At 38.6% G+C, this 24716-nt stretch overlaps 3 protein-coding genes across 3 annotated transcripts in view; 1 reads left to right on the forward strand and 2 right to left on the reverse strand.

Annotated features, from left to right (window-relative positions):
• LOC131332407 (LIM domain-containing protein WLIM2b-like) overlaps positions 1-24716 on the forward strand; it is a 55178-nt gene that overhangs the window by 16024 nt on the left and 14438 nt on the right. The gene's annotated exons all lie outside the window — the stretch shown is intronic.
• LOC131332395 (tubulin beta-2 chain) lies at positions 67-4014 on the reverse strand. Its single transcript, XM_058366598.1, has 3 exons — positions 3515-4014; positions 2071-2340; positions 67-982 (listed from the first exon to the last, which is right to left on the reverse strand). Exons 1-3 carry the CDS (start codon positions 3906-3908, stop codon positions 303-305), a joined length of 1344 nt encoding a protein of 447 aa, XP_058222581.1. The 5' UTR covers positions 3909-4014; the 3' UTR covers positions 67-302.
• LOC131332390 (uncharacterized) overlaps positions 6212-24716 on the reverse strand; it is a 97600-nt gene continuing 79095 nt past the window's right edge. The window contains exons 2-10 of the mRNA XM_058366592.1: positions 12715-13068; positions 11143-11343; positions 10923-11045; positions 10706-10743; positions 10497-10596; positions 7692-9947; positions 7256-7411; positions 6916-6968; positions 6212-6801 (exon numbers count right to left, since the gene is read on the reverse strand). Coding sequence (XP_058222575.1) covers positions 6555-6801; positions 6916-6968; positions 7256-7411; positions 7692-9947; positions 10497-10596; positions 10706-10743; positions 10923-11045; positions 11143-11343; positions 12715-12792 — 3252 coding nt within the window. The 5' untranslated portion in view covers positions 12793-13068 and the 3' untranslated portion in view covers positions 6212-6554. The remainder of the gene's footprint in view (positions 6802-6915; positions 6969-7255; positions 7412-7691; positions 9948-10496; positions 10597-10705; positions 10744-10922; positions 11046-11142; positions 11344-12714; positions 13069-24716) is intronic.

Below are 24716 nucleotides of genomic sequence, written 5' to 3' on the forward strand. Positions count from 1 at the left end.
GGCATTACATGTTAGCCAACGGGAAGTCCAGCATTGTAAGCTCTTGAATGAAGGATGCACTAAGAGTTCAACAACAAAATGTGTGCTGCTTAAATTCAGGTAATTGCTAACGAGAACAACGAAACAATTCGATGACTCATTGCGAATGGCAAAGCTGAAGGAAAAGGCAGATCCAGAGACTGGATCCAATCCAAAGTATCCAACATTGATTCAAAGCAATCCGAAATAGTAGAAACATTTAAACAAAATGCAAAAAAATTAAATCCCATCGACCAAACGACCCTAGTTCAAATGTAACGGTCTCAAGCCTCCTCCTCCTGATACTCCTCTTCGTCCTCATACTCCCCTTCTTCGTCAGCAGTCGCATCCTGATACTGCTGATACTCGGATACCAAATCGTTCATATTACTCTCTGCCTCTGTAAACTCCATCTCGTCCATCCCTTCCCCTGTGTACCAATGCAAGAAAGCCTTCCTACGGAACATGGCAGTGAACTGCTCACTCACTCTCCTAAACATCTCTTGGATGGAAGTAGAGTTCCCAATAAACGTTGAAGCTATTTTAAGACCTGTCGGTGGGATGTCACAAACAGTTGATTTTACATTGTTGGGGATCCACTCAACAAAGTACGATGAGTTCTTGTTCTGTACATTTATCATCTGTTCGTCTACCTCTTTCGTGCTCATCTTGCCACGGAACATGGCTGATGCCGTGAGGTAGCGGCCGTGGCGGGGATCAGCAGCACACATCATGTTCTTGGAGTCCCACATCTGTTGGGTGAGTTCAGGGACGGTGAGAGCACGATATTGCTGGGACCCACGGGATGTGAGCGGTGCAAAGCCAACCATGAAGAAGTGGAGTCGTGGGAATGGGATGAGGTTGACTGCAAGCTTGCGAAGGTCTGAGTTGAGTTGACCGGGAAAGCGAAGGCAACAAGTGACACCACTCATGGTGGCAGAAATCAAGTGGTTCAAATCTCCAACTGGTCATACATGAAGAAAAATTAGTCCCCTGCTATAATTGCAGTACTCTTAAACCTGGAACACAATTTTATACAGCAAATCCAAACATAGAAGGTCACTAAAATTAGTTATCAATAAGTTCCTTTATATAGTGGAACTGCCATAATTAAATTACAGTTCAGCTAAAAGCGTCCCGATCCAAAAGAATCTTATGTCCATCATTCTTAAAGAATCGTACCCCTTACCCCTTTCCCCTTGCTTCTCACATTCGTAAGTGGGAACGCTTTTAGCTTTTTTGGATTCTTTAAAGGGGGAGGTTAATACTTAATACACATGCCAGGGTTAGACTAGTGCCTAGCTTAAAGCCTGGGTAGTGAGACATTGTTTTAGTCCTGTCTGATTCAGAGCTGGCATGGTGCATTCAAGGAGAAGTGAAAAAAAAATAAAGCTACTCCATGTGAGTGAAAACCACCCTATCTAAGATTCGTGAAATGAAGCCAGACAGTGCTGATATTTCTTTTGCTTATCTAGATGGTCACATGGGACAGCAGACTTTTTAGCTGGCTTGTGAACTCGTAATCCTTTAGCAGCTAGTGCACTTTTGTACTAGTCAAAAGGTGTAAACAACTAGCCTTTTTGCAGATCTACACACACACAAACAACTGCTAAACATATATAAACAACTGATAACATTACCGAATACCGATTATTCTACAGATCTCCTAAACAAAACAAAGTCCAGGAAAGATAAAGCGAGACCCATGTAAAGTCACAACTGTATTTTCCAGAGTGTGGAAGAGAATCTTAGACCTAAGTATCTCGTGACCTGATCTGTCCTGCATAGGTTGTGTGTATTTGCAATCCAAGACGTCAAAATCAAAACCTAGAATAACGTAAAGAGTCCAAAGACAAGTGAATTTGTTTGGTTGCTGAAAAAGGTAACAAACCGAACCAATCTATATCCAAACCAAACTACCTATGTCAGCATTAGGGTGGGGTGGCCATGTTATTGTCTTTCGTTTTCTCAGCAAACAAACACAGCGTAAAGGGTTAAGTTACTCATATCGTCGAAATGGAACCATAGTTATCAACGGAGAAGAGGACTTACAGCTGGGAGTAGTAAGCTTCAGAGTACGGAAGCAGATGTCATAGAGAGCCTCATTGTCCAAAACCATACACTCATCGGCATTCTCAACGAGCTGGTGGACGGAGAGTGTAGCATTGTATGGTTCCACCACGGTGTCGGACACCTTCGGCGATGGAAACACAGAGAAAGTCAGCATCATTCGGTCCGGATACTCCTCCCTTATCTTCGATATCAACAGTGTCCCCATTCCCGACCCTGTCCCTCCTCCCAAAGAATGGCACACCTGAAACCCTAAAACCCCACAAACAAACAAACGTTCGTTAGCCATTGCTATTGCCAGATCACATCTAGCTTTTTTTTTGAAAGGCATCATATCTAGCTACTACATAGGAAAATAATAATCTCTAAAACCCGCACAAACGCATCTTTAGAAAAGTATACATCAGTCAAATCTAAAACCAACGCACCTTAAGAACACAGTTTTACATCGATGATCGATCACTGTGTATATGTATTTTATATGTTTATGGGTATATATATTTACATTCATATGTATATAGAGCAATGTACATGGATATTTTGAGCAAAATTAGAAAGGCACACGTGAAACTCCAAAACTAAGACAAACAACCGATAATTGATCAACCATTTTCCATTGCCAGAGCAGATCTAGCTACTGCCGCAGCAAAATCGGACCCCTAACACAAACATGTATATGATTAGGTGCGGCACTCGAACACTCATTTATAAAACCCTTAGAATTCAGTATCCATTGCTTTTTTTTCCAGAGCGAAGCAAGAGGAGAAGTGACTGGTGCTAGTTAAACGTTCATTTTGTAGATACAGTTTATGGAAATACGGGAATGGGCATTTGAAAACATATGTCAGTTCCTTTGCCCGAGATTGGACAGTCAAAGAAAGGCTAACCCCCGATCTAGCCACTGAACTGAACAAAATTCGAAGCCATAAAATCCAACACCTTATCAGCCATTTCTATTTAATCTATCCACTAACAGAAGCAAAATTCAAAACTCTATATAACCAAAGCCAACACATACGACACATATATAAGCTTCAGATATTGAAATCGACCACAAACATCTCCCTGCATTCATTTGTATTTCGTTAGAAATCGACCAAACCAACAAACACACAACTCACAACGAATAATCAACAAAAGAAACTGAGGTCAAATGTCTAAACGAATCCATTTAAATTGGCCACGTATAGAATGTATTTACATTGTATCCTAGGGTTAAGGTCATCAATCCTAGTCAGCAAAACACAAATTAAACTAAATCAGGCTTCACAAACCTAGTTGAGCACATATACATTGGCCGCCTATAACAACTATAATAACTTCACAATTTACCGTAATACCCTAGCAGTTGGAACCCGAATAGCCAGCAAAACTCAAATTAAACTAAATCACGCTTCACGAACAAAGTATGTGTATATAAATATACCTTGGAGGCAGTCACAATTTTCAGCCTCTTTGCGAACGACATCGAGCACGGAGTCGATGAGCTCAGCGCCCTCGGTGTAGTGACCCTTGGCCCAGTTATTACCGGCGCCGGACTGGCCAAACACGAAGTTATCGGGGCGGAAGATCTGGCCGTAAGGGCCGGAGCGGACGCTGTCCATGGTGCCGGGCTCGAGGTCCATGAGGATGGCCCGGGGGACGAAGCGGCCGCAGCTGGCCTCGTTGTAGTAGACGTTGACCCGCTCAAGCTGGAGGTCGGAGTCGCCGTTGTAGCGGCCGGTGGAGTCGATCCCGTGCTCCGCGCACACCACCTCCCAGAACTTGGCGCCGATCTGGTTGCCGCACTGGCCGCCTTGGATGTGGAGGATCTCTCTCATCTTTTCTCTTCGATTGGTCTGTAGAGAGAGAGAGAGAGAGAGAGAGAGAGAGATGAACTGGGGGAAACTGGAAAGTGATAAGAGTTGGGTAGGAGGGTATGGAGCGCAGAGAGAGTGAGATATTTAAAGGAGGGAGTTGACGGTTCCCGTTAAGTGGTTTGCTTTTGGTTGACGGAGGAGGGCGCCATGTTAACGGCTATGGGTTGACGGGCGTTTGGTTTTAGTGGGAAGCTGGATTTTTGAAAGAGAGAGGATCCCTCTCCAATCATTTTTGGTCATTTACTTCAAGACAATTTCTGGGCCTTGATCCGGGGTGCCCTGCACCAAATCCTAACCATTCATGAGTATTTTCAATGGTCCGGATTTAAAATAAATTTTTTCGGAATAAGTTTATTTTAAATCCAAATCGTTGAAAACACTCATGAACTACTGAGATCTGCTCTGCAGGCCCTGTAGTGCACCCCTGCACTACCGGATTGCCGAATCCCCTTTTATGATCCAATTCCATCATAAAATTAAGAGCACATCAACAACATTAGTGGCATTAAAACTTGGAAATTGATATTCGCGTTCCCTTTTTTAATGCAGACGCTCCTCTTTGTTTATGGAATTACTAGTAACTTCACATTGAAAGTGGAGCGCCTGCATCAAAAAAGGGAGTGCTAATATCAATTTCCAAATTTTTAAAATTATTTATTTAATTTTGAAATATAATTATCTTAAAAAATAGATTTGCACACTGGATTTGATTTATTTATCTCAAAGAAGATAAATGAGTTGCAATAATGTGTTTATTGATATCATATTAATAATAGGGAACTGATTTTCGCGCTCCAAGAGTTACTGCAGGCGCTCCACCTTTTTGTTTTTATACGGTAATGTTGCTGGCAACATCAGTGTATATTTTGTTTTTACACTGTGATGTTGCTGGATATCATATTAATAATAGGGAACTGATTTTCGCGCTCCAAGAGTTACTGCAGGCGCTCCACCTTTTTGTTTTTATACGGTAATGTTGCTGGCAACATCAGTGTATATTTTGTTTTTAGCAACATCACAGTGTAAAAACAAAAAGGTGGAGCGCCTGCAGTAAATCTTGGAGCGCGAATATCAATTCCCTAATAATATAGGTTTTCGTATAGTTGAATTCTTGACAAGTTATGAAAGACACAACAATTCCAGTGATAAAAGTCGGCCCAAGGAGAGAGCCTGCAAAAGCCACCAAAATCACAGTTCTAATAGGGAGTGTAGAGGAGCTTTTTGAAATAGGGTTCTAGACTTCCTGTAGAATAGCGTGTTTGACAAAGTTAGGGCTCGTTTAGAATTTGTTAGTATTTGGTTTATTTTGTCTCTGAATATTTGTTCAAAATGCTCTCGAGGAAAGCTCCCATTCCCATATGTACATCTATGGGTGGGGTGGGGAGGATTGGAACAAAAAGGTGGCGTGTCTCAGAGACTCAGAGATGATGGAATACTCCTGTCTGTAGATCTGTTGGTGTGGTGTGTTGTGGTGTGGCTCAGAGATCATGATACCAAACCTTGAGAGCAAAGCAACCCCACCCACCGCTAGTGGAGTACAATCTGTATTGACGTTCACTCTCTTTCTCCTCCTCCTTTTTCACTCCATCTTTCTCCTATTTTTGCCACTACTAATTGGAAGTAGATAACTTTAAGGGTAGAACACAAGATAGAACTTAATCTGCACCCGGTTTTTCCAACAATGGCTTCAATGTTGGCTTATTGAGGACTATCACAATGGTTTTTGACGGGCTATTTTTCCAGGACAATGTTGATTTGACCATGTAGCTACAAATATCAACTTATTTTCTTGCGTAGATGATGTGCTCGGTGCGCCTTACAAGTTGAACGTTGCAGTTAGTTTTGGCACCTTCTTATTCTGTCAATTATGTGATTTGGCTCACCAAGTAATGACTCTCAGCTTATATCCTCCAATCCAATTGCTAACAATCAGCCAAACTGACCAGCAGATTAATTCCTTTAGTTAAAAACTTAAAATACAACTCATTGAGCAACTACTAGTATTATTTTACCTCAGATTTCCTATTCAAATCCCAGACAGAAAGACAGTGAGAAGTGGCATGTGTGGAAGAGGTTAATTTTCCTAAAATGTAGACAGACATTGAGAGAGAGCTTATGTTGATTTAAGTCGGAACCGAATGCTCTTCTTTCCGGTTGAACGTGGATCCAAAAGATATGCAACCAGAATAAACCGGTTCAAAAGTGCCAAAGAGAGTGAATTCACAGAAATGCATCCGTCCGTACCTTGATTCACAGTCCTGGAATTAAGAACAAAATAAATGCCAATATACATAAAATGAAAGAATACATAAATTCTTTAAGTGTTCATAATTAGCGGGACAACTGCAACTGAGATCACGAAAAAGAACAGAGATTGAATCCCGCCGCACTTATTCTTTTTCAACTTCTGATGAGGGGAACTACCTAGTACTCCTACGTGGGGGAACTATATCTTGACCTTATACATGATACAGTGGAACACAAGTACTATCAGGAAACAAAACGAGACCTTACAAATATACACACTCTGTTCTTGACAAGATTCTGGGCAGAGGAAGGTGGCCGCTTTATCAAGGGTTGTTTTTCTGGTTTTGTTGGGATAATTTATCAGATCTTTTTGGCATTCTTAAGGTTTCGTAAAGCCATCACGAGCTGCTCCCTCTCACCTTCTACCTCCGCAAACTTAAGACTTATCTCTGAATATCTCTCTTGCATATCTTTTAGTTCACTTTCCATTGTTTTGTTCCTCTCCTTAAGTAGCTCCATTTCATTTGATAACTCCTCAAGGTTGCCTTGATCTCTGGCATTTAAAGCAGAGGCTTCCATCCCTTTTTCTGATGAAATTGCATTACTGCTGCAGGGATAAAGAAAGCAGATAAAAAACAAATACAATTGGACTAATCTAGAGTGACAACAAGGAGTATGGATACTTGCTCAAACAATGACGTTCAATTTCAAGTACTCATACCTTTCCATCAAAGTACTACCATTAGAAGTAGCGTGCTTGGGATCTTCAGCTACCTGCATCCAAGATAAACCGATTCCCAATTTATTGCTCAACCCCAAACCATGCTGAAATTAATGAGATGGACGAGGAAGTCATTGGGCTTTGCCAACAGGAAAATATCATAGAAAAGTGATATCATGTCTATGCTAAGAGTGCCTTTAAGAAGTTTGACGTAATGATTCAATATAAATGCTTAAAACAGTTTATGAAATGCTTTATAGACCAGTAATACCAGAGAAGAGGAAACAGATGCTTTACTAGCAAATGCTCATTTCGTCAAACGAATTGTGAAGATGCTAACCTTAGAGAGTTGATATTCATACAAAATGCCACTATTTTGACTGAGTTCATCGGATCTTCTTTGTAACTCTTCAATTTTGTTCTGAAGATCTTTCTCCTTCTCCAAAAATGAATTTGTTGAGGTTTCAAGAGCAGCTTCCTTCAGCTTTATCTGACCCTGGAATTTAAAATTTTCCGTGGATTACACTTTATGCCGAGGAAGCGATTAACAGAAGAAGCAAACAGTTTCAAGAGGCCTAAACCACATAACATTCTAGAATGAGCTAGTGACAAAGGGATTGTCACAACAATCTCGATGTCCAGCACAATGAATATATGTTTTTACTTCACCTGATTTTTCAATAATGTCAACTATGTTCAAGTTAAGACAGACTTTTTTTTTTGGTAACTAAGTTAAGACAGACTTATTAATGTAGTATATGAAGTTGCATATTTACCTCAAGTATCTTTATTTTGTCCTTCAGAGACGCCATCTCTTTCGGAGTACGAGGAACAGAGACAGATTTGTTGTTTCTTGACATTGTTTTTGTTCCATCCAAGACAGTCAACCGAGTTTTGGTATCCTTGAGCTCCTTCTCTAAACTGCTGAATGCATCCTCCTTCTTCTTTAGGTCCCCTTTTAACTGAAACACCTGCTTCCTCATTTTCTCTTTCTCCAATTCATCCTCGAACAAAGAACGCTTCAATTCATCACACTGTGATTTCAACATCTCCAACTCCAACTGCAGATTTCCAATCATTGATTCCTTTTCATCTTTTAGGCTGCTCAGAATGTTTAGTTCCTCCCTTGACTTCTCTGTTTCCTTCCTCAACAAATCAATCATGCCTTCCATCTCATCCCTTTCCACGTTTCCTCTAAATAGCAGCAAATCTGTTTCCTCCATCTCCGTATTCATTCGTTCCAGTTTAACTTTCAAAGTTTTGTTCTGTTCCGCTTCAATGGAAAGGTCAATGTTCTCTCTTTTAAGATTTTCAATCTCCTCTCCAAGCATTAGCATCTCCTGTGAGAAAATCCTACAACTTTCTTCCCAATGCCTCTTTTCACTTTCAACCTCTTTGGACTTGATTTCAATTTCCAATTGCATTTGTTCCATTTGATTGACCTTTAAGCTTATTTGGCTCGAAAGTTCGTGGAGTTTTGCTTCATATTCATCCCGAACCGACTCTAACTCCTCCTTTTCTTTCCGAAGCAATTCTTCTAGGTAAATTTTTTGCAGGCGGAGTTCACTTGCTTCTGTCAGGGCTTTCATAGCCAGCTTCTCATTTTCTTCAAAAGTAGACGACAGTTGCAACGAAAGCCTTTTAAACTCCTCCTGAAGCCTCTCTGCCATATTAGCATTCTGCCACCTCATCTTTCTCAAGGCTTCCTCCGCTCGTATTGCTCTCTGCTCCTGCTCCACTTTGGCACAAGTAAGAATCTCAATATCCGCTTCGAATCCTTCTGCCTGCTTCTCCAGTTCTTCTTCCAGACTCTTGACAATAGTTTCAAATTTATTTATGGAGGCCAGAGAGGCTGAGAGCTCCTCTGACTGATTCTTGAGTTCAACTTCCATGTTCTCGATCTGGGTTTCAAGTTCGTTTATACTAGCATAAGAAGACGAACACTCATACTGCATCTTCAGTTGCTCTTGCACTTGGCTTTGCTCCAATTTATAAGAAAGTTCATGGTTTTCCTGCTTCAAGATCTCATAGTCAAGGGCAAGCTGTTCCATTTGAACCTCTATTTCATCTCTCTCTTTCCTGTAAATTTCCAACCCATTATAAAGGTCTGTGATCTTTCGCTCCATCTCATGCGTGCCGTTCGATTCGCTATGCTCAAGGACAAGCTCCTCCAAGGCTTTTTGCTCTTCGTCGTCTTCCGTTTCATAATTGTAGCTGGTTTCTGACAAATGTTTCACATTCTCAACTATTGCAGATCCATTGGAAATGTTAATAATTTCCCTATCCTTCCGCTCCAAGATTTCATCTAAATCACGCACAGCAAGAATCAACTCTGAGTTTGATTCTTGCGTCTTCTCAAGTTGTAAACGGAGATTGGCATTAAGATCCTTTTCGTAACTTAGTTCTTGTCTTAGTTCTTCAACTATAGCAAAAGGATCCCCTCCTTCAGACTTTAACTTGTTTCGGACTTTGGCCTCGTCCATACGTCTCTGGAAGGCCTTGAGATTTTCACATTCTGCCTTGAACGCATCTCTCTCCTCTTTCAGGCCAACAACTTCTCTGAAGAGATCGTTTCCCCTTTTTCCCTCCCTCACAATTTGCTTTCGCAGAGTCTGTAGTTCCAGTTCTGAGACTTCTGCTTGCCTAGATAAAGCGGCAAGCTCAGTTTTGAGCTTTTCAATCGTGATATCCGAAGCCTCTTCGGACTTTTCTCTTGAACCACTTGATGAATCGTCCGTACTTCCTTCAAGAGTAGAACCTTCCATCCACTCCCATTGTGGTGTCTGGTGGTCTTGATGGATTCTCGTAGAGAGATCAGAAATTGTTTTCTGATGCACTGAATTGAGATTGGAAGATGATAGGAGGCTTGTGGGGTCCGGGAGCATATTACTACTGTCGAGTCCGAATTGTCTAGGCGTGTCAAGCCCAGAGCTGCTATTGGAACTTGATATTGTAAGATCAGATCCACTAGATGCCAGGCGGTTCCCATTCAACTCGGCAATATGTGAAATCCTCTTATTCAAAGGTTCATCCTGTAAGCAATTGATAATGATACCATCAATTTTTTTTAGCAATTGCTCTTGGTTTTTTAACAGTGAGATAAATTTAGTAAGAAATGTTATTTTTATGTGGTCATTGTATCAGAGTGTTAGTGTGTTCGCTTTATATTATGCTAAGGGTACTTCTACCATCTTGTATTGTACTATTACGGATACAGGAGAAGGGTTCATGAATGCAGTCCAAACCTATTTCTCTAAAGTCTAAACACTCTTTCCGCATCTTCTCTTCTTCCTTTCCCCAAATTGCGATTTCATCCATAGCTTGCAACTTAAGACAATTACACATTAAGCCAAATCCAGAAAACTACATTTTTTACCAAAAATTCCACATGTGTGTCTCTTATGTTTTTCAACTGAGGTGGGTAACAAACTACAAGGATCAATAAATATCTTCAAGATCACCACTACAAGGATCAATAAATATCTTTAAGATCACCACCGTCTCTCTAGAAGGAAAACTATAAAAACCAAAATTAAAAATTAAAAAAATCCACTGTTTGGCTACATGGGGTGGGACCTTACCTCAGTATAGTTGCTTTCAGCTGGATCACCAATGCTCAGAAGTGCCTTGAAGCTTCTATCCTTCATATAAATTTTCCCGTTTTCAATTTCCTCGGCCTCTCTGCAAAAACCCCAGAAAGTACAAATGAGCAGTTAAAATCTATTTAACAAAAGCTTGAGCTCTTGCTAAGTACGAAGAAATAAGCAATGATGATCTGATTCCTTTTCACCTTTGTTCAATATTTTCCTCCATCCTTTGAATTGAAACCTATTCAGAAAGAATAAATTTCACATATGAGAAAGCTCAAGAGCAATTAGGGTCTACTAATGATGACACAGACAATGCATTCAGAACATCGCCCCCACATGAGCAAGCATATGACTCCAGGGCGCGTGTTTATTTGAGAGAGAGAGAGAGAGAGAGAGAGAGAGAGAGAGAGAGCTAACATGCAAAACAGCCTCAGATTTTGCATTCTTAAGGGGAAGAGACACAGTGGAAAGCTTAATGGAATAAGCATAACTCGCAAAATCAATTGAAACTTCTCCAATAAGACCTGCTTTTGATGATCCCTACAAGAATACATTACATAATGCACGTCAAACAAATAATGTGTAACTCTGAAAGGAAGGGGCTAATACAAATTCATAGGCGTGAAAATTGCCGTACGGTGGATATGACGAAGGTGTAGATCTTCTCCTGAATCTTCCCCGTTTTCGGCTCTCGGAAGAATTTAACAGTTTCGTAGACAGGATTTTCCCAAGAACAGCTTCCATCACGAATTGCTGCTTTCTCCAATCTTACTGTCGGCTTTCCAACGTCAGCAGGAAAAAAGTGAATAATCAATGAATCACCTCCCACCTGTGTCACCTGAAAAAACCCCAGAACCATGATTCCCAAGTACTCTGTTGGGTTACCAAGAAAATGCAGGAGAATGGAAGAACATAATAGGCCTGAATCTCCGACTACAGTAACAGGAGTCGAAAGAAATAGACATTTCCCCTCCCCCGAGCGTGTTACAACTATTTGCATATTTGATATCTGTGATTAATTAGGGCTTTTTATTTTTCCTACCAAGATGTAGCAAAGATTTTGAGATTTTCCCTTACTTTCTTCTATCTTTGCCAAAATCATATTAATTTTGGGCATTTCCAATTTCACAATTTCCCACTGGCATCAATAGAAATAATGTCTCCGATTTGATACTACTACCAATTTCAAAGAAAAATTTAAAATCTGATTTCTTCTACTTGATTGATTATGTGGGATAAAATTGCATCTAGATGCACAGAACATGAACCCAAATTTCTGTTCGGTCACAAAGAAAATGCAGGAAAACCAAACATAAGAAGGCACGGATCTCCATTTTCTTTTCTTCTTTTTTTTTGATAACTTGGGCGTCAGAGCCCGCTTACTCACACGAATCTCCATTTTCAGCACTAACACCCGAGGAAACCGCTATGTCCCTTCCCCCGAGCCCAATGCAGCCCCTTCCATACCAGATTTAATTAATCCATGTTTTTTTTTACTTGGAGATCTAAAAGTAAACAATACCAACATTCTGTTAGGGATTTGCGAAAAACCTAACAATAAACAGCAACAATCACTTTCCTCAATGTGCATGTCTACAGTCACCACTTGAATTGTGCTTTGCAAACAGATCAAACGGGGGTTAAAGTTCCAATTTCCGACAGACATTGATTTATCTACTGTTTCCCACACTCAAACCTACTAATTCCGAAGATTCCCATGAATTATTGGTGTTTGACTTTAGCGGCCGAAGTTACGCGTAAACTGTCGGGTTCATGAAGGCCGATTCGGTCCAATTTTTCCTTTCATTTTCCTTCCAGTGTTTGGTTGGAGGAGAAAGAGGAGAAAAAATAGAAAAATCTAGAATTGTGCACAATATAATTTCCCTCTCATTTCTCTCCCATTTTTCTTTCTCTTCCTTTCCCCCATTCTCTTCAAGTTCCAAACAGAGCATGGAATAAATAGTGATAACTGGCGTGAACCGTGAAGATACTCCCAACTACACAGCTGGGAACCACGTAAAAATTGACGTGTCTTGCGTTCAATGTTTCTTTCCTCGTGAAAATCTACGTGTCCTCGCGCGTCGTGTTTTTGTTGGTTTAGTCGATTTCTCAACAATTACTGTACATTTATAGATATACTGTGCACGTATACGGCAGAAAATACGAGAACAATTGTGGAATTCATTTACGAAGCGTGAATCGGAGTTACCTGAGTGGCGTGAAACTGTAATTTGAAAACAGCTTTGATCTTGTTCTTCTCGCTCCTCCACCGCGCCGACCTAAACATCTTCGCCGGAGCTCCCCCGGAGCTACCGGGAGATCACCGTTTTACGCCGCAGACCATCAGTATTTTCGAAATGCCGGCAAAAACAGCTCAAAGCGGTATCATTAATGCCCTTGAACTAGTACAGTAAGTCAGAATTGAACTCGAAACCGAGCCCACACGGTCACTCGGAGCGTGTCCAACTCGGCGGAAGGTCAAGTCTTCCGGATGTTTTCACAATTGCCGCCTGCAACAAGCAGATCTGACTGACTCTCTCTCTCTCTCTCTCTCTCTCTCTCTCTCTCTGTGTGTCTCTGTGTGGACTCTCTGTATCTTTCTCTCTCTATATATCTGTGCTGTGTAAACAGCGACCCCTTTGAAAGAGATGACCCCGATTTTTGTTTTTTGTTTTTATTTGGCAAATAGAAAGAAAAGGAAGTAGTCCTATTAAAGTATGATAAACAATTGAAGGGGAAGCTTTGGGTCTATATATATTTTTGTGAGACACTGGATCAGAAATTAGGTGGAAAATATTTGTAAATTTGTCTGGATCGGCGAGCTGGTGATCTTAAATTGACACGAATGCCCTTGTGCCTTACAACCAACATTCATGACTGTGGGGATTTAACAAATTAAAAGATCACTTTGTTTCAAAATGAAATATGGAATGCATAACCCTATTGAAATTTAAAAAATGTTTCGATAAGAAATGCCACTTGTCATTACAAGTGAAATCCTTGAAAACAAATCTATGGAAATATGCTTAATAATAAGAGAGATTGCAATTTCCATCGTCATTTGCGGACTTCGAAAAAAAGTTGGAATTTGATTTCTTGTCGGTTATGTTTCGACCGTCTAAAGGTAAAATAATATATTGAAAGAATTAGCATTAGAGAAATGGATCCCCTGAAATCCACAATAATAAATGGTAGTTGTTACTTTAAAAAAAAGTATAATTTACGTAATTCTTTGTTGAATTCTGACTGTGTAAATGTAAAATGATAATAAAAAAAAGCTTTACAGTAATAATGAAGTGGGTCCTGTGACACCCACAAACATAAATAATGTTTATATTTTATGTATTGTCATTTATGGAGTTAAAATTTTTTGATTCACCATTGGATGAATTTCGGCCACTTCAGCATAAAGTAATATTAAAATTGCTTAATGGAGGTGACTGTCAACAATGATTGAAGGAATTAAACTAACCAAATATTTGACAGGTTTGTGAAGAAATGAAACATGAAAAATATAGTAAATGCAATCGATGAATGAAATTGACAAGATATATTATAAATAAATTATGTGAGCTAATTGGGTAAATAAAAAAAGGGTTCAAAATATAATCATGGAGTCAACTGATGACGGCTAGTAAGGAGTAATAAAAATTTATGCGTATCAACCACGGCATTTATTTTTGAATTTATGCTTATGATTATTATTTACACTGTTTTAGTATTGGTCGAATGTGATGTCAGGATAAATTGAAAATATTTTCTCTCTTGATATTTTAACTATTATAGAGCAACCGATGGAGAAGGAAAGGAAAACACAAATTCAAAAATTAGTGTCCTGAATATCAGTTAAAAAATTAAAAGCAATAATGGTTAATGATGCAATTTGATAACACGTGATGGAACAGGGATACATTGTGTGAGGCCAAATTGCCTGGCGAATTGATTTGGCGAATATGGCTCGAGATAGACAGTCTAGGTACACAGGTAAGTCTCAAGGCACCAGGATAGCTCCCGGTTGGTATCAAATTATTTCCACTAACCCACAAATTGTAGATGGTATATGCCCGGATCGACAAAGACAAAAGGGAGTTAGAGAGAAAAGAAAAAAAAAAAAAGAGAGGAAAAAAAAGAGAGGAATAAGTTGTGGGTTAATATGAACAGGGCCTTACATTGTGCACAGCACATGCCCGAGGCTAGTTACTCTTGATAGGGGACGACAGTTTGCTCCTCTTTGGTAGTCAACTTCGAACTTTAGGTACTATGAATTCTCGTAGAGTAAATTCATATGATGTATCAGCTTTCATCGGGCACCCATTGATGGACAATGTCAGCGAGATTGATTTATTTTAGTGATTAGTCATTACTCATTATACACATTAACCAACTATAGCCCCTTTTTATAGAATGTGTGCATATGTATACTTATAGTGCTTTTTAGCTCACTTTTTGGTATAATCTTGGTGGAGAATCACCCTCAAATTCGGAAATTATAAAGTAGGCACCAAAAACATTGAGCTCATTGATTCTTGTTGGTCCTGCAGGCTGCAGTTCAGCTACTCCTCCACCTATATTCACTGAAGGAATTCGGAAAATCTCGAGAGAGATAGAGAGAAAAGTACCTACCTGACCCATGAAATAATTAAGAGTCCCATTAATAGGACCACATGGCAGTACTAGGAGTGATTTTTCAGTGCCGAGCGGGTATATCCTTGTGGTATCCATTCGGCTCATCCGAGCCGTCCGATACACTTTTGAACGGCTCGAATTGAAACCCTCTCACCCAACACTTTCTCTCTCCTTTTTCTTTCTCCAAATCTGAGCCGTTTAAACACATAATAGATGGCTTGGATGGGAGATCGGACACCAAATGATACCCGGTCGACACTGCAAAAATTTTCCCAGCACTAGAGAGAAAAGAGGGCCTGTAGAAAGTAGGACAATGATTTCTCTTACTTGTACTAGTATCTTGTTCCATTTTCACTTTTAGGCTGCGCTCAGTCACGGTAAATTCCTTTTACTGTAAGTTTTAACTGTCGTATGACAAAATAATCATGTTTTGATGAATTGTGTGGCTGCAGGCCAACATAAAAGTGAGTGTTGCTACAGGTACCGAAATTGGGGGACCGAAATCGGACCGACGGCCGCCGGCGGGCCGTCTCCGGCCACCGGACGGCTGATCCGAGCCGTCAAAAAATTCTAAAAAAAAAAACCGAGGGGCCCCACGCGGGAATCAACGTCATCCGAGGTGTGTAGGGTGCTTGATCGGAGCACCCCTTTTCGTGTGTATATGTAAATTTTTACATATACACACGAAAAGGGGTGCTCCGATCAAGCACCCTACACACCTCGGATGACGTTGATTCCCGCGAGAGGCCCCTCGGTTTTTTTTTTTAGAATTTTTGGACGGCTCGGATCGGCCGTCCGGTGGCCGGAGACGGCCCGCCGGCGGCCGTCGGTCCGATTTCGGTCCCCCAATTTCGGTACCTGTAGCATTTTTGAACATAAAACTAGTAGCAAGGCCAACTATAAATTTTTACCATCGAAACATCACGTAAACGTTGAATCTTCATAATCAAAACAGATGTACTACATAACAATTTCTTATTGACCAAACATTATGGACACACTGAATCTTTATCAACAAAACAGAGTCAAGATTTTTGTTCAGATATGACGAAATGTGAGATTTAGTGATTAGGTGATGGGATTTGGTACAGATCCTTGCAATTCTACCCTCTACTTTATCCCAACATACCGTGACACCCAAAATCTATCATGTGTGGCTAAAAACAAGATTGCTCATTCAAAAAATGCATAGTCCATTATCTCTTTTAACCTCTCAAAGTTAAGTCTTTTAAGCAAGCCTTAAATTCTTTACTCCGATAAAGCTTTTTTATACTAGAAGAATTGTGATGAAATTGTGGTTCACTTTAAGGAAGCACTTTTTAGAATATTCATGGTTCACGCTTAAAAATTTCTAATATTTACCCATTACTATCTAATTTATTGTATTAGAGACCCAGACGTGATAGATTTATAGTATTTAACGATAAATTATTAAAAAATACACACTAAAATAAATTAAGAAACTATTTTTAGTTGGTATGAAGAATTAATAGGGGAGTCTTGGCTTGATAATTCAAAATAATTATTTCTTTGTCTTTATTCAAATTGAAAAATACACACTGATACAATTTCAATAGTTAGGTGTTTGGGCTGCGTCCCATATGTTTTATGGGTGTTTCCATAGTTGGCATCTTGCCGATTAAGAGATTAGGTCTAGGATTGGGCACTCTGTTGCCGCCTCCTTGTCCTTTTAGTATTTGTAACAACTTTAAAGATTAATAAAATTTAATTTTCTGTTAAAAAAAATGGATATAACTCCAATCGAATGAGGACTAGTACTAGCATTTAAGATGATGAAGGCATGAAGGGCATGATGGTAATTTCGGTTTGACTGCTTCCTTTGTGCCGACGGGTTGCTTTCGAGGGCCGCGGGAGCCGGTGAGGAAAAGAGGAAGCGAGAGGGCCAACGGTTGGCTGTGGGCCTGTGGCTAACGGACACGAGGCCATGCAATTAAATATTTTTCGGGTGAGTATTTTGTGATTTCGTGAAAACGACATTTTAACTAAAGAAAATTAAAATCCCCGTTTAGGCCTGTGATTTGTTTGTTAATTGCTCCACTACCAATAACATGATTACATGAGGTAGCTGAAAGCATTATTAAAAATGTAGTTTACTACGTACGTACCTCCTTTTATGAACACAAGATGACCGGTTAACTTATGAGAACCTCAATTAATTTACATGAAAATATATTTTTTACTTTTGAAAAATATATGACTGTTAGCTAAGTCTAAATCTCCCCTCGAGAATTTTTTTTTTTTTTTGAATATTATTGTCCCCGCATAGCTCAGTTGAGTCGAGAGATCACAAGTTTCAAAATCTTGAGTCTTGTTGATACAAATTAAATCTCTCTCCCAAAGATATTTTAGCTTTCAAGAGATTTAAAATCTTGGATTACACATCTTTTGTGCAATTTTCTATAAGCAATTTTGGAAAAATAAATGTCCCTGACTTCTACTTTCCAATTATTCCACTATATCACTTCTCCCATTTGGGGGGGGGGGGGGGGGGGGGGCGGGGGGGGGGGGGTTGTGTGTGTGTGTGGTGGGAGAGAACTATTGTATATATTAGATTTTTCTAATTTTCCTTCTCAATTCCTTTTTTATCAGCCTTTTCAATTCTTTTTTTTTTTTCGGTCATATTATTGGTGATATTTGCAAAATTAGCTTGGAACCACTTTACCCTTCACTTCTCATTCATACAATTATTATTTTGATACACTGTACAGAACTTCTAAGTTTAGAATAATTTGAGATCATCCTAAAAGTGTGTGTGTGTGTATATATATATATATATATATATATATATTATAAAGCAGAGCGGTTTTCTTGAAAAATATCTAGGCATATATACAAATAAAGTAGCATCTATAGTCGTTCGATCGTACTTTTTGATAAAGTTATAGCCGTCGGATTAAATGAATACTTCCTATTATATCCACCTACACAAATGGTGAAAATGAAGTTACATGTTCCCCTCCTAGAGAAATATACACCTCTTCTTTTTTCAATTGATTTCTCTAAAGTTGATTTTCTTACCTTCAATTCAATATTTGCTTTTAAGTTGATTCTTTTAGGTTGATTTTCCTACAGTAAAAAAAGGAAATAATCATTTTTGGATTCATATGCGAAAAGAAAACAACCGTTTTTATAAGAATACACAAAATTCTTCTACGTGTTTCTTCGGGAGAATAAAAACTGAACTATTTTGAGTTTTTTTGAATAAATTGATGAGTAAAGGAGGATGCTATGTTGAGTTTTTTTTTGCCTTTGTGTTAAAGAGGTTAGAGGGATATTCAATAATAATTTTTTGACCATCGATTCGAAGCTATGCCTTTAGGCACGGACATGCGCTAGTATAAGATAAGTGAAAGATTAGAATCTTTTTACCAATACTGGGTAATGTAGCACCACAGAAATCAATTGTTTATTTGTGTTTTTATAAATATTTGACTAGTAAATGCTCAGGTTGGAATAAAAACTATATGTGGTAGAGTAATATATTTGGAGTGAAGGAATTGCATGTCTCACTCGTTTGGAAGAGGTTGCATATTGCCTTTTCAACCGCTCTGTTGCCTTTATTTGGAAAATTTTGCATTTATTCGTAAAATAATGGCAACTAGTTAACGTTGAAGTTTTGTAGATATTGACATTGAAATTTATTGTGATGCTTTAAAATTAAACAATTAAATTACTCATAAAATCAGTAGAAATGGTAGATGGTGTAACAACCCGGCCGGTGAATGCATCACATTGTCACTATCTGATTACTAATTAAAGAGACCTATTTGGAGGGAGTTGTGCAGGGCTGGGCCCTTCTCAGTTCTCAGCATACCCCCTTGTATCCGCCCCTACTATCAACTATTTCAAGACTAGTTCATGCGAGCCTTTGTCCCGACTTTACAATGGTCATTGTTAGTGGAAGATGGAATTAGTTTCCCAAAAACTAGTTAATAATGTCCTTGTAACTTAGCCCCGACACTCCTCGTTATAATAAAAACAATATAGATACACAACACTTTCCAGTCATATTTTGAGCTGATTTTTCGCGGGTACTTTTAAAAACATATTTTAAACATGTTAAACGGTTTGGATTATTAAAACATGACCCGGAAATGAGAGGTCCGCATATAAACAAAATGAGAAATCGCTCATAAGAAGTGGACTATATATATACATATAACTGTGATACACACATATATTTAAATTGTAACATCCGCTGTTTGGTAGGTAACTAGGTGGGGGAATTATTGAATGGTAGAACACATATATACTAATATTGAAGTGTTACGTAAACCGAAGGCGTATCATATAAAATTGTGGATTCTTTATTTTTAAATTAAAAAAAAGCTTCAGCAGAAAAGGCATTTAAACTATTTTAATAGTACTGAAATCATGAGACAGAAATGCGAAGGGATGGTTTTTAAGGCAACGAATTACGTAAATCATAGAACCTGGCCGACAGTTCATCGGACATTGTTCAACAAATTGCAGGCCTTAATTTCTTCTTTTATTAACTGATGATGAAAACGAATGTTCCCTTTGCTAGTCAGATACATATATATAATTTACCCAATTTCTGAGTTATTTCAACGCAAATAGGAGGTTTAATTTATAAGCTAAACGACTGATCAGATAAAGAATCGGACATTCGGATATGCGGCCGGAGTACATGGTTCCTTTCACTATCTTTCAACAAAAAAAAAAGGTTTCTTTCACTAGATCGAATTGTGTTTTTTCACTCTAAAAAGGATGGTGACGTTTGTTTTTTTAATCGGCAAAAAAAAGGATGGCGATGTTACGACTCTGTAAGGATCCTATTTTATATATATTCTGTCGGTCTTCGGGTTCGAGGTAAAATCATCAAATCCGGACATACCACATATGAAGTACTATTTAGGCTACTATTTATTAATTCGGACCATTTATTTGAATTCGGACATATATAGATCTTGTTTTGAAACTTCTTTTTTTTGTTTTTAATGTAGTACGTGTGTCCGAAGCCCACTCACGCGCTGGGACTAATTCTTACTGCCCCACCACAACCTTTTTACACGCTTGCACGTAAGTGCGAGATGGCCTTAAGAATTACTGGCAAGAAAAATTCAACATGAAATTTTAAAAGAGAGCAAACCAAAGTTTTTTTTAGCCAAGACCATCAGGCATTGCCCTTGGAGTTTTGTTTTGAAATTTTGTACTATGTAATATATGTACGAATGTGCCCTTTAAAAAAAAGATGTACGAACGTGGAAGAGGAAAGCGGTTAAATTCGGTACACAGAGAGAGAGAGAGGAGGTAGCCCTGAGGTTAGTCCGGTTAATTGGTAGGTTTGCTCTTCATTCAATTGATTGAGATTCGAATTTTGGGGTTAGGCTGTATAAAACAAATTTATTGTTAATCCCCTAGTGATCTAGTCTCGGTGTGGACGACCTGCCTTTGGCCAAATCGAAAAGGAAATCAATGAAGTGCGTGTAACCTGACCCGGATACCATGACGATCGAAAATGAAAAAGGAAAAGAAAAGAGAGAGGAGGTTGTGTGACTTGGCTTTAAAGGTGGTCATACGTTGAGCGTGAGATACCCCTGACCTTAACCAAAGTCCATCATTGATCCCACGTGAGTAAAGCGCAAGCGCGCAGACACCAGCTACATAGAGTACATACATAAAATACTCCACGTACGATATACAGATAAATAAGTACATAAAATTAAGCTTTAATCTTATTATTCCTAATTACTTTTAACATAAAAGGACAAATTTATACTAATTTTACGTGGATAGAGTTTAAAAAAAGGAGGAGGAGAATACAGAAATCATTATCTTATATAAATAGGATATTTCTTTTCAGCCATTAAGCACTTCATGTTAGCGTGTGTATATGGAGGCTCAATCAAATGTCATTATGATAACTCAAACGGTAGGGATTATGATTTTTAAAGAGTAAATCATTTGTTTAAGAAAAAAAAAGTGAGTGTTAACAAGGTATCTCAATCTCATCACATTAGTTTAAGGTCGACCGACCAGAACTCGATTTTTGGGTCAGGCCACAAGAAAGTAATTTTTGTGAATTCTCAAGTTTTAGCGTGAATGGTTTACTTTTGTCCATACCAAGGAGATGATTAGTTGAAATGTACGTAAATTATATTGACCAAGACCGACATCCCTGACCCTCCGACCAAAAGAAAATCAGATCAAATCAAAGTTGCGTTGAGATAAATGATATTGGCGCCTAGTACCACCACAATTAATGTCCATTTTCACAACTAGCTAGATCTCCAATTTCACTTCCCTCACATAGTATATTAGTATATATAGAGGACCCATGTACAAGATTTTTTTCCCATATAAAACCCTACAACCCATAACTCAAAGGGTCAGTGGCCAGTGGGGGGCTTCTTTTACACAGTACCAAAGCAAATACACATGGTTTGTGGACCACCGGAGACCTCATAGACATGGACAGAAAACAATTCATGAAAGCTCGTTTGGCTACAACTATTTGACAAATGGATGAGCCACGCAACTGAGGTCCCAGGAGCCTTGTACTAGGAGATAAGACTGACAACGGGGCGGTTTGGTCCGGATTTTGGGATTACCATACCAAAACCCTAAGTACTTATCGATATCCAAATCCAAATTGATACCCGAAGGGTATGGTTTTTAGTGCACATGTACAATAATCAAACCGTAAGACATTTGGTTTGGTTTCAGTCCGGATACTAGCTAATACCAAACCCAATTGGAACCGGCCGGGTCTCATGATTTTAAAACTAAAATGTACCGGCCAATGGGTAGGAAAAATTCGAAGAAACCACCCTAGTAGCCAGTAGGATTGAACCGGTTCAGGTACCCATCGTTTTTTTTTTGGGTAAAATTGCCATACCTAGTAGGAGAAGCTAGGCCATTTCTGTTTCCTTTTCCTTGCTCAAATTCTACCCCAATGCGCATAGCTCAAAAAACTACTATTTTGATTTGGAGGGCTGCTATATATACTGTCACCAGAATATTTTCATTAAAATCTTTTCACCTTATATTAATTAGAACAATACTATTAGAAAACATAAAATAATCCAAAAGGATTATTAAGCCAAACACAGTACTTTCCTATTTATATAAATAAACCAATAATATCCGGTACTGATCGATCCGCGAGCAATAAAAACTTACACCCACATAGTGGAACAAGCTACACACACACATCATGGACGAGTTTGGATTGAAAATTTGACTTGTTAATCACTTTTTTTATAAGTAAATAAAAGAATGCAACTTAAAACTTAATTAAGGAGGTTCGAGTCCTCAAACTTACTTTCTTTATGAGGACCAAAAATGTAAACAAAGAAGAAAGTTCTTGAGCTTAATTGTCAGCATATATATTTTTCCTGATAAAAAAAAAAACATATGCAAGCTCCCAAATTTAATTGGCAAATTTCTGGTGGGTCGAGAAATACCAGTCAAAGAGTGACAAATTTTTAAGTGCCATATTAGGTGCTACTTTAGAGCATCTCCAACCCTCTCCAAAACTCTAAAATACTATATGGAGAATGCAGGTGGTATATTGGCAGAAGATTTTATAATTTACCTCTTATTTTACTTATTTTTGTACTTTCAGAGAAAATCTTGGAGGGACCTATCATCCTTTTTAAAGATTTGGTCTCCACAATGGAGGTGTCATCTCCATTTTTGGAGATACAAAAGTAAATTTGGAGATCAAATCTCTAAAGGATGATGGTATTACAAAATATATTTCCTCAATAATTCGCATCCATTCTCCATTTTGGACATGGGTTAGGGATGCTCTCAATGGACCCGAGTAGCAGTACTACAATATTTCGGCATAATCTTTTTGAATTTGGGCTGGAATTCGGCACAAGTAGCAAAACTTACTACTGGCTGAATTTTGTTACGAGCACTGCTACCAACACATCTTTAAAACACAACTCTAGACACAATTGCGTCCGAATGCATCGAACAACTCAAGACGTAGTTGTGTCCGGAGTTGGTTAATTTTTTTAACTTTGCAAGTTTCTAATAAGGGTATGACAAGGTATCAAACAAAAACAATTTGGAGAGATGCCTACATCTCTCTCTTTCCTTCAAGAGACTCTATGTTTATTAGTGACGGATTAAGTACACCGGATGGTCCACTTAAACCTTCCCCAACTTTCTCCTAATCATGAGAGGGACCCCTAATCCACTTGTTATAATCATGATAATCTCTCCTTTGAACATAGCTTTACGACGTATATATGACCTAATTAGAGTGCGAAATTTTACTTTCCAATTGCATGTAACCTTTTATTCATCAAATTAATTAGCCAAAAGAAGGCTTTCGGAAGTAACAATTAATTAAGAAGTCATCATCACATCATGGGAACCAACGAGGCTAACTTAGTTGGTCAGGACTCTTATATTTCACTAAGAGGTCAGGAGTTCAAATCTCTCTACTCAGCGTGGATCATTTGAGTAGAACCCCAAATTGAGCCGCACAATTGATGGGTTCACCGTTGGTTTCTTTTCCGTTGATCCCGTAGCGTTTTCGGTTATCTATTCTAATATATATATATTATATTAGTAATTGGTGAACCAAGTGTATGATTAGGTTGGTGATCCCAAATATAGAGTTCAAACAAATGGTAAAGAAACTACTGTTTTTTGGGTAATCAACCAAAAGGCCAAAAAGTTGAATGATATCTCTCAATCACAGAGTACATAGGCCACCAATGCAACAGGACCACAAGCTAGGTAGGTGGTCTCTCTGGTTAGATGCAATAAATTTGATGAAAAGCCTGAACTGAAAAGAAGAAGAAGGGGTGTTGTAATTATAATCTTGAAGATGAAGATACTGCTCCAACACAATATAAAGCAACCATTTTACTGAGGAAAAACAAGTTTTTAAACTTAACTTCATTTATCAATCAGTGACTTATTATTTTCGTCAGTATTGATTTGTTTGTTTTATTTTAAGTCAAAATTTTAAAATTATTTGAAGTTCAAATTTTGAATTATTTAGTTATTTTTGTCTTCATTGAACTTTTAAAAATTTTAATAGTATTTTTTTTAATTTTATATTTGTCTCGTCAACTCCGCCTGGTTTGTGCTTAGAGCCTTATCTTTATTTCCCAGTCGGTCCCAAGCCCGGATAAAGGAGAAGGGTTTTGTGTTAGGTAGTTGACAACAAGCACGTAAAAAGCCTGTCAGATCTTTATGACATGAATCCAAATATGATAACGAGAGACAGGATTAGAAATGAAACGGTTCGTGAGATGGCAGGTGTAGCATCCGTAGAAGAGAAGTTGAGAGAAAATAGACTTAGGTGATTTGGGCATGTCTACCGTAGACCAGGAGATGTAGTAGTTAAGAGAGGAGATATAATAGCTTTGGGTAGCAATGCTACGGGGGGGAGTAGACCTAAATTGACATTAGATGTTGTGGTGCGCAACGATATGAGTATAATAGGTTTGTGTGAACAAATGGCCCTCGACAGAGCTCAAAGCCTCAATGGAGGAAAATGATTCATGTAGCCGATCCCAAGTAATTGGGACATAAGGCTCAGTTTGGTTTGGTTATATTCATCTCGTGAGG

This window comes from Rhododendron vialii, chromosome 7a, assembly GCF_030253575.1.
Source record: "Rhododendron vialii isolate Sample 1 chromosome 7a, ASM3025357v1".
Lineage (NCBI taxonomy): Eukaryota > Viridiplantae > Streptophyta > Magnoliopsida > Ericales > Ericaceae > Rhododendron > Rhododendron vialii.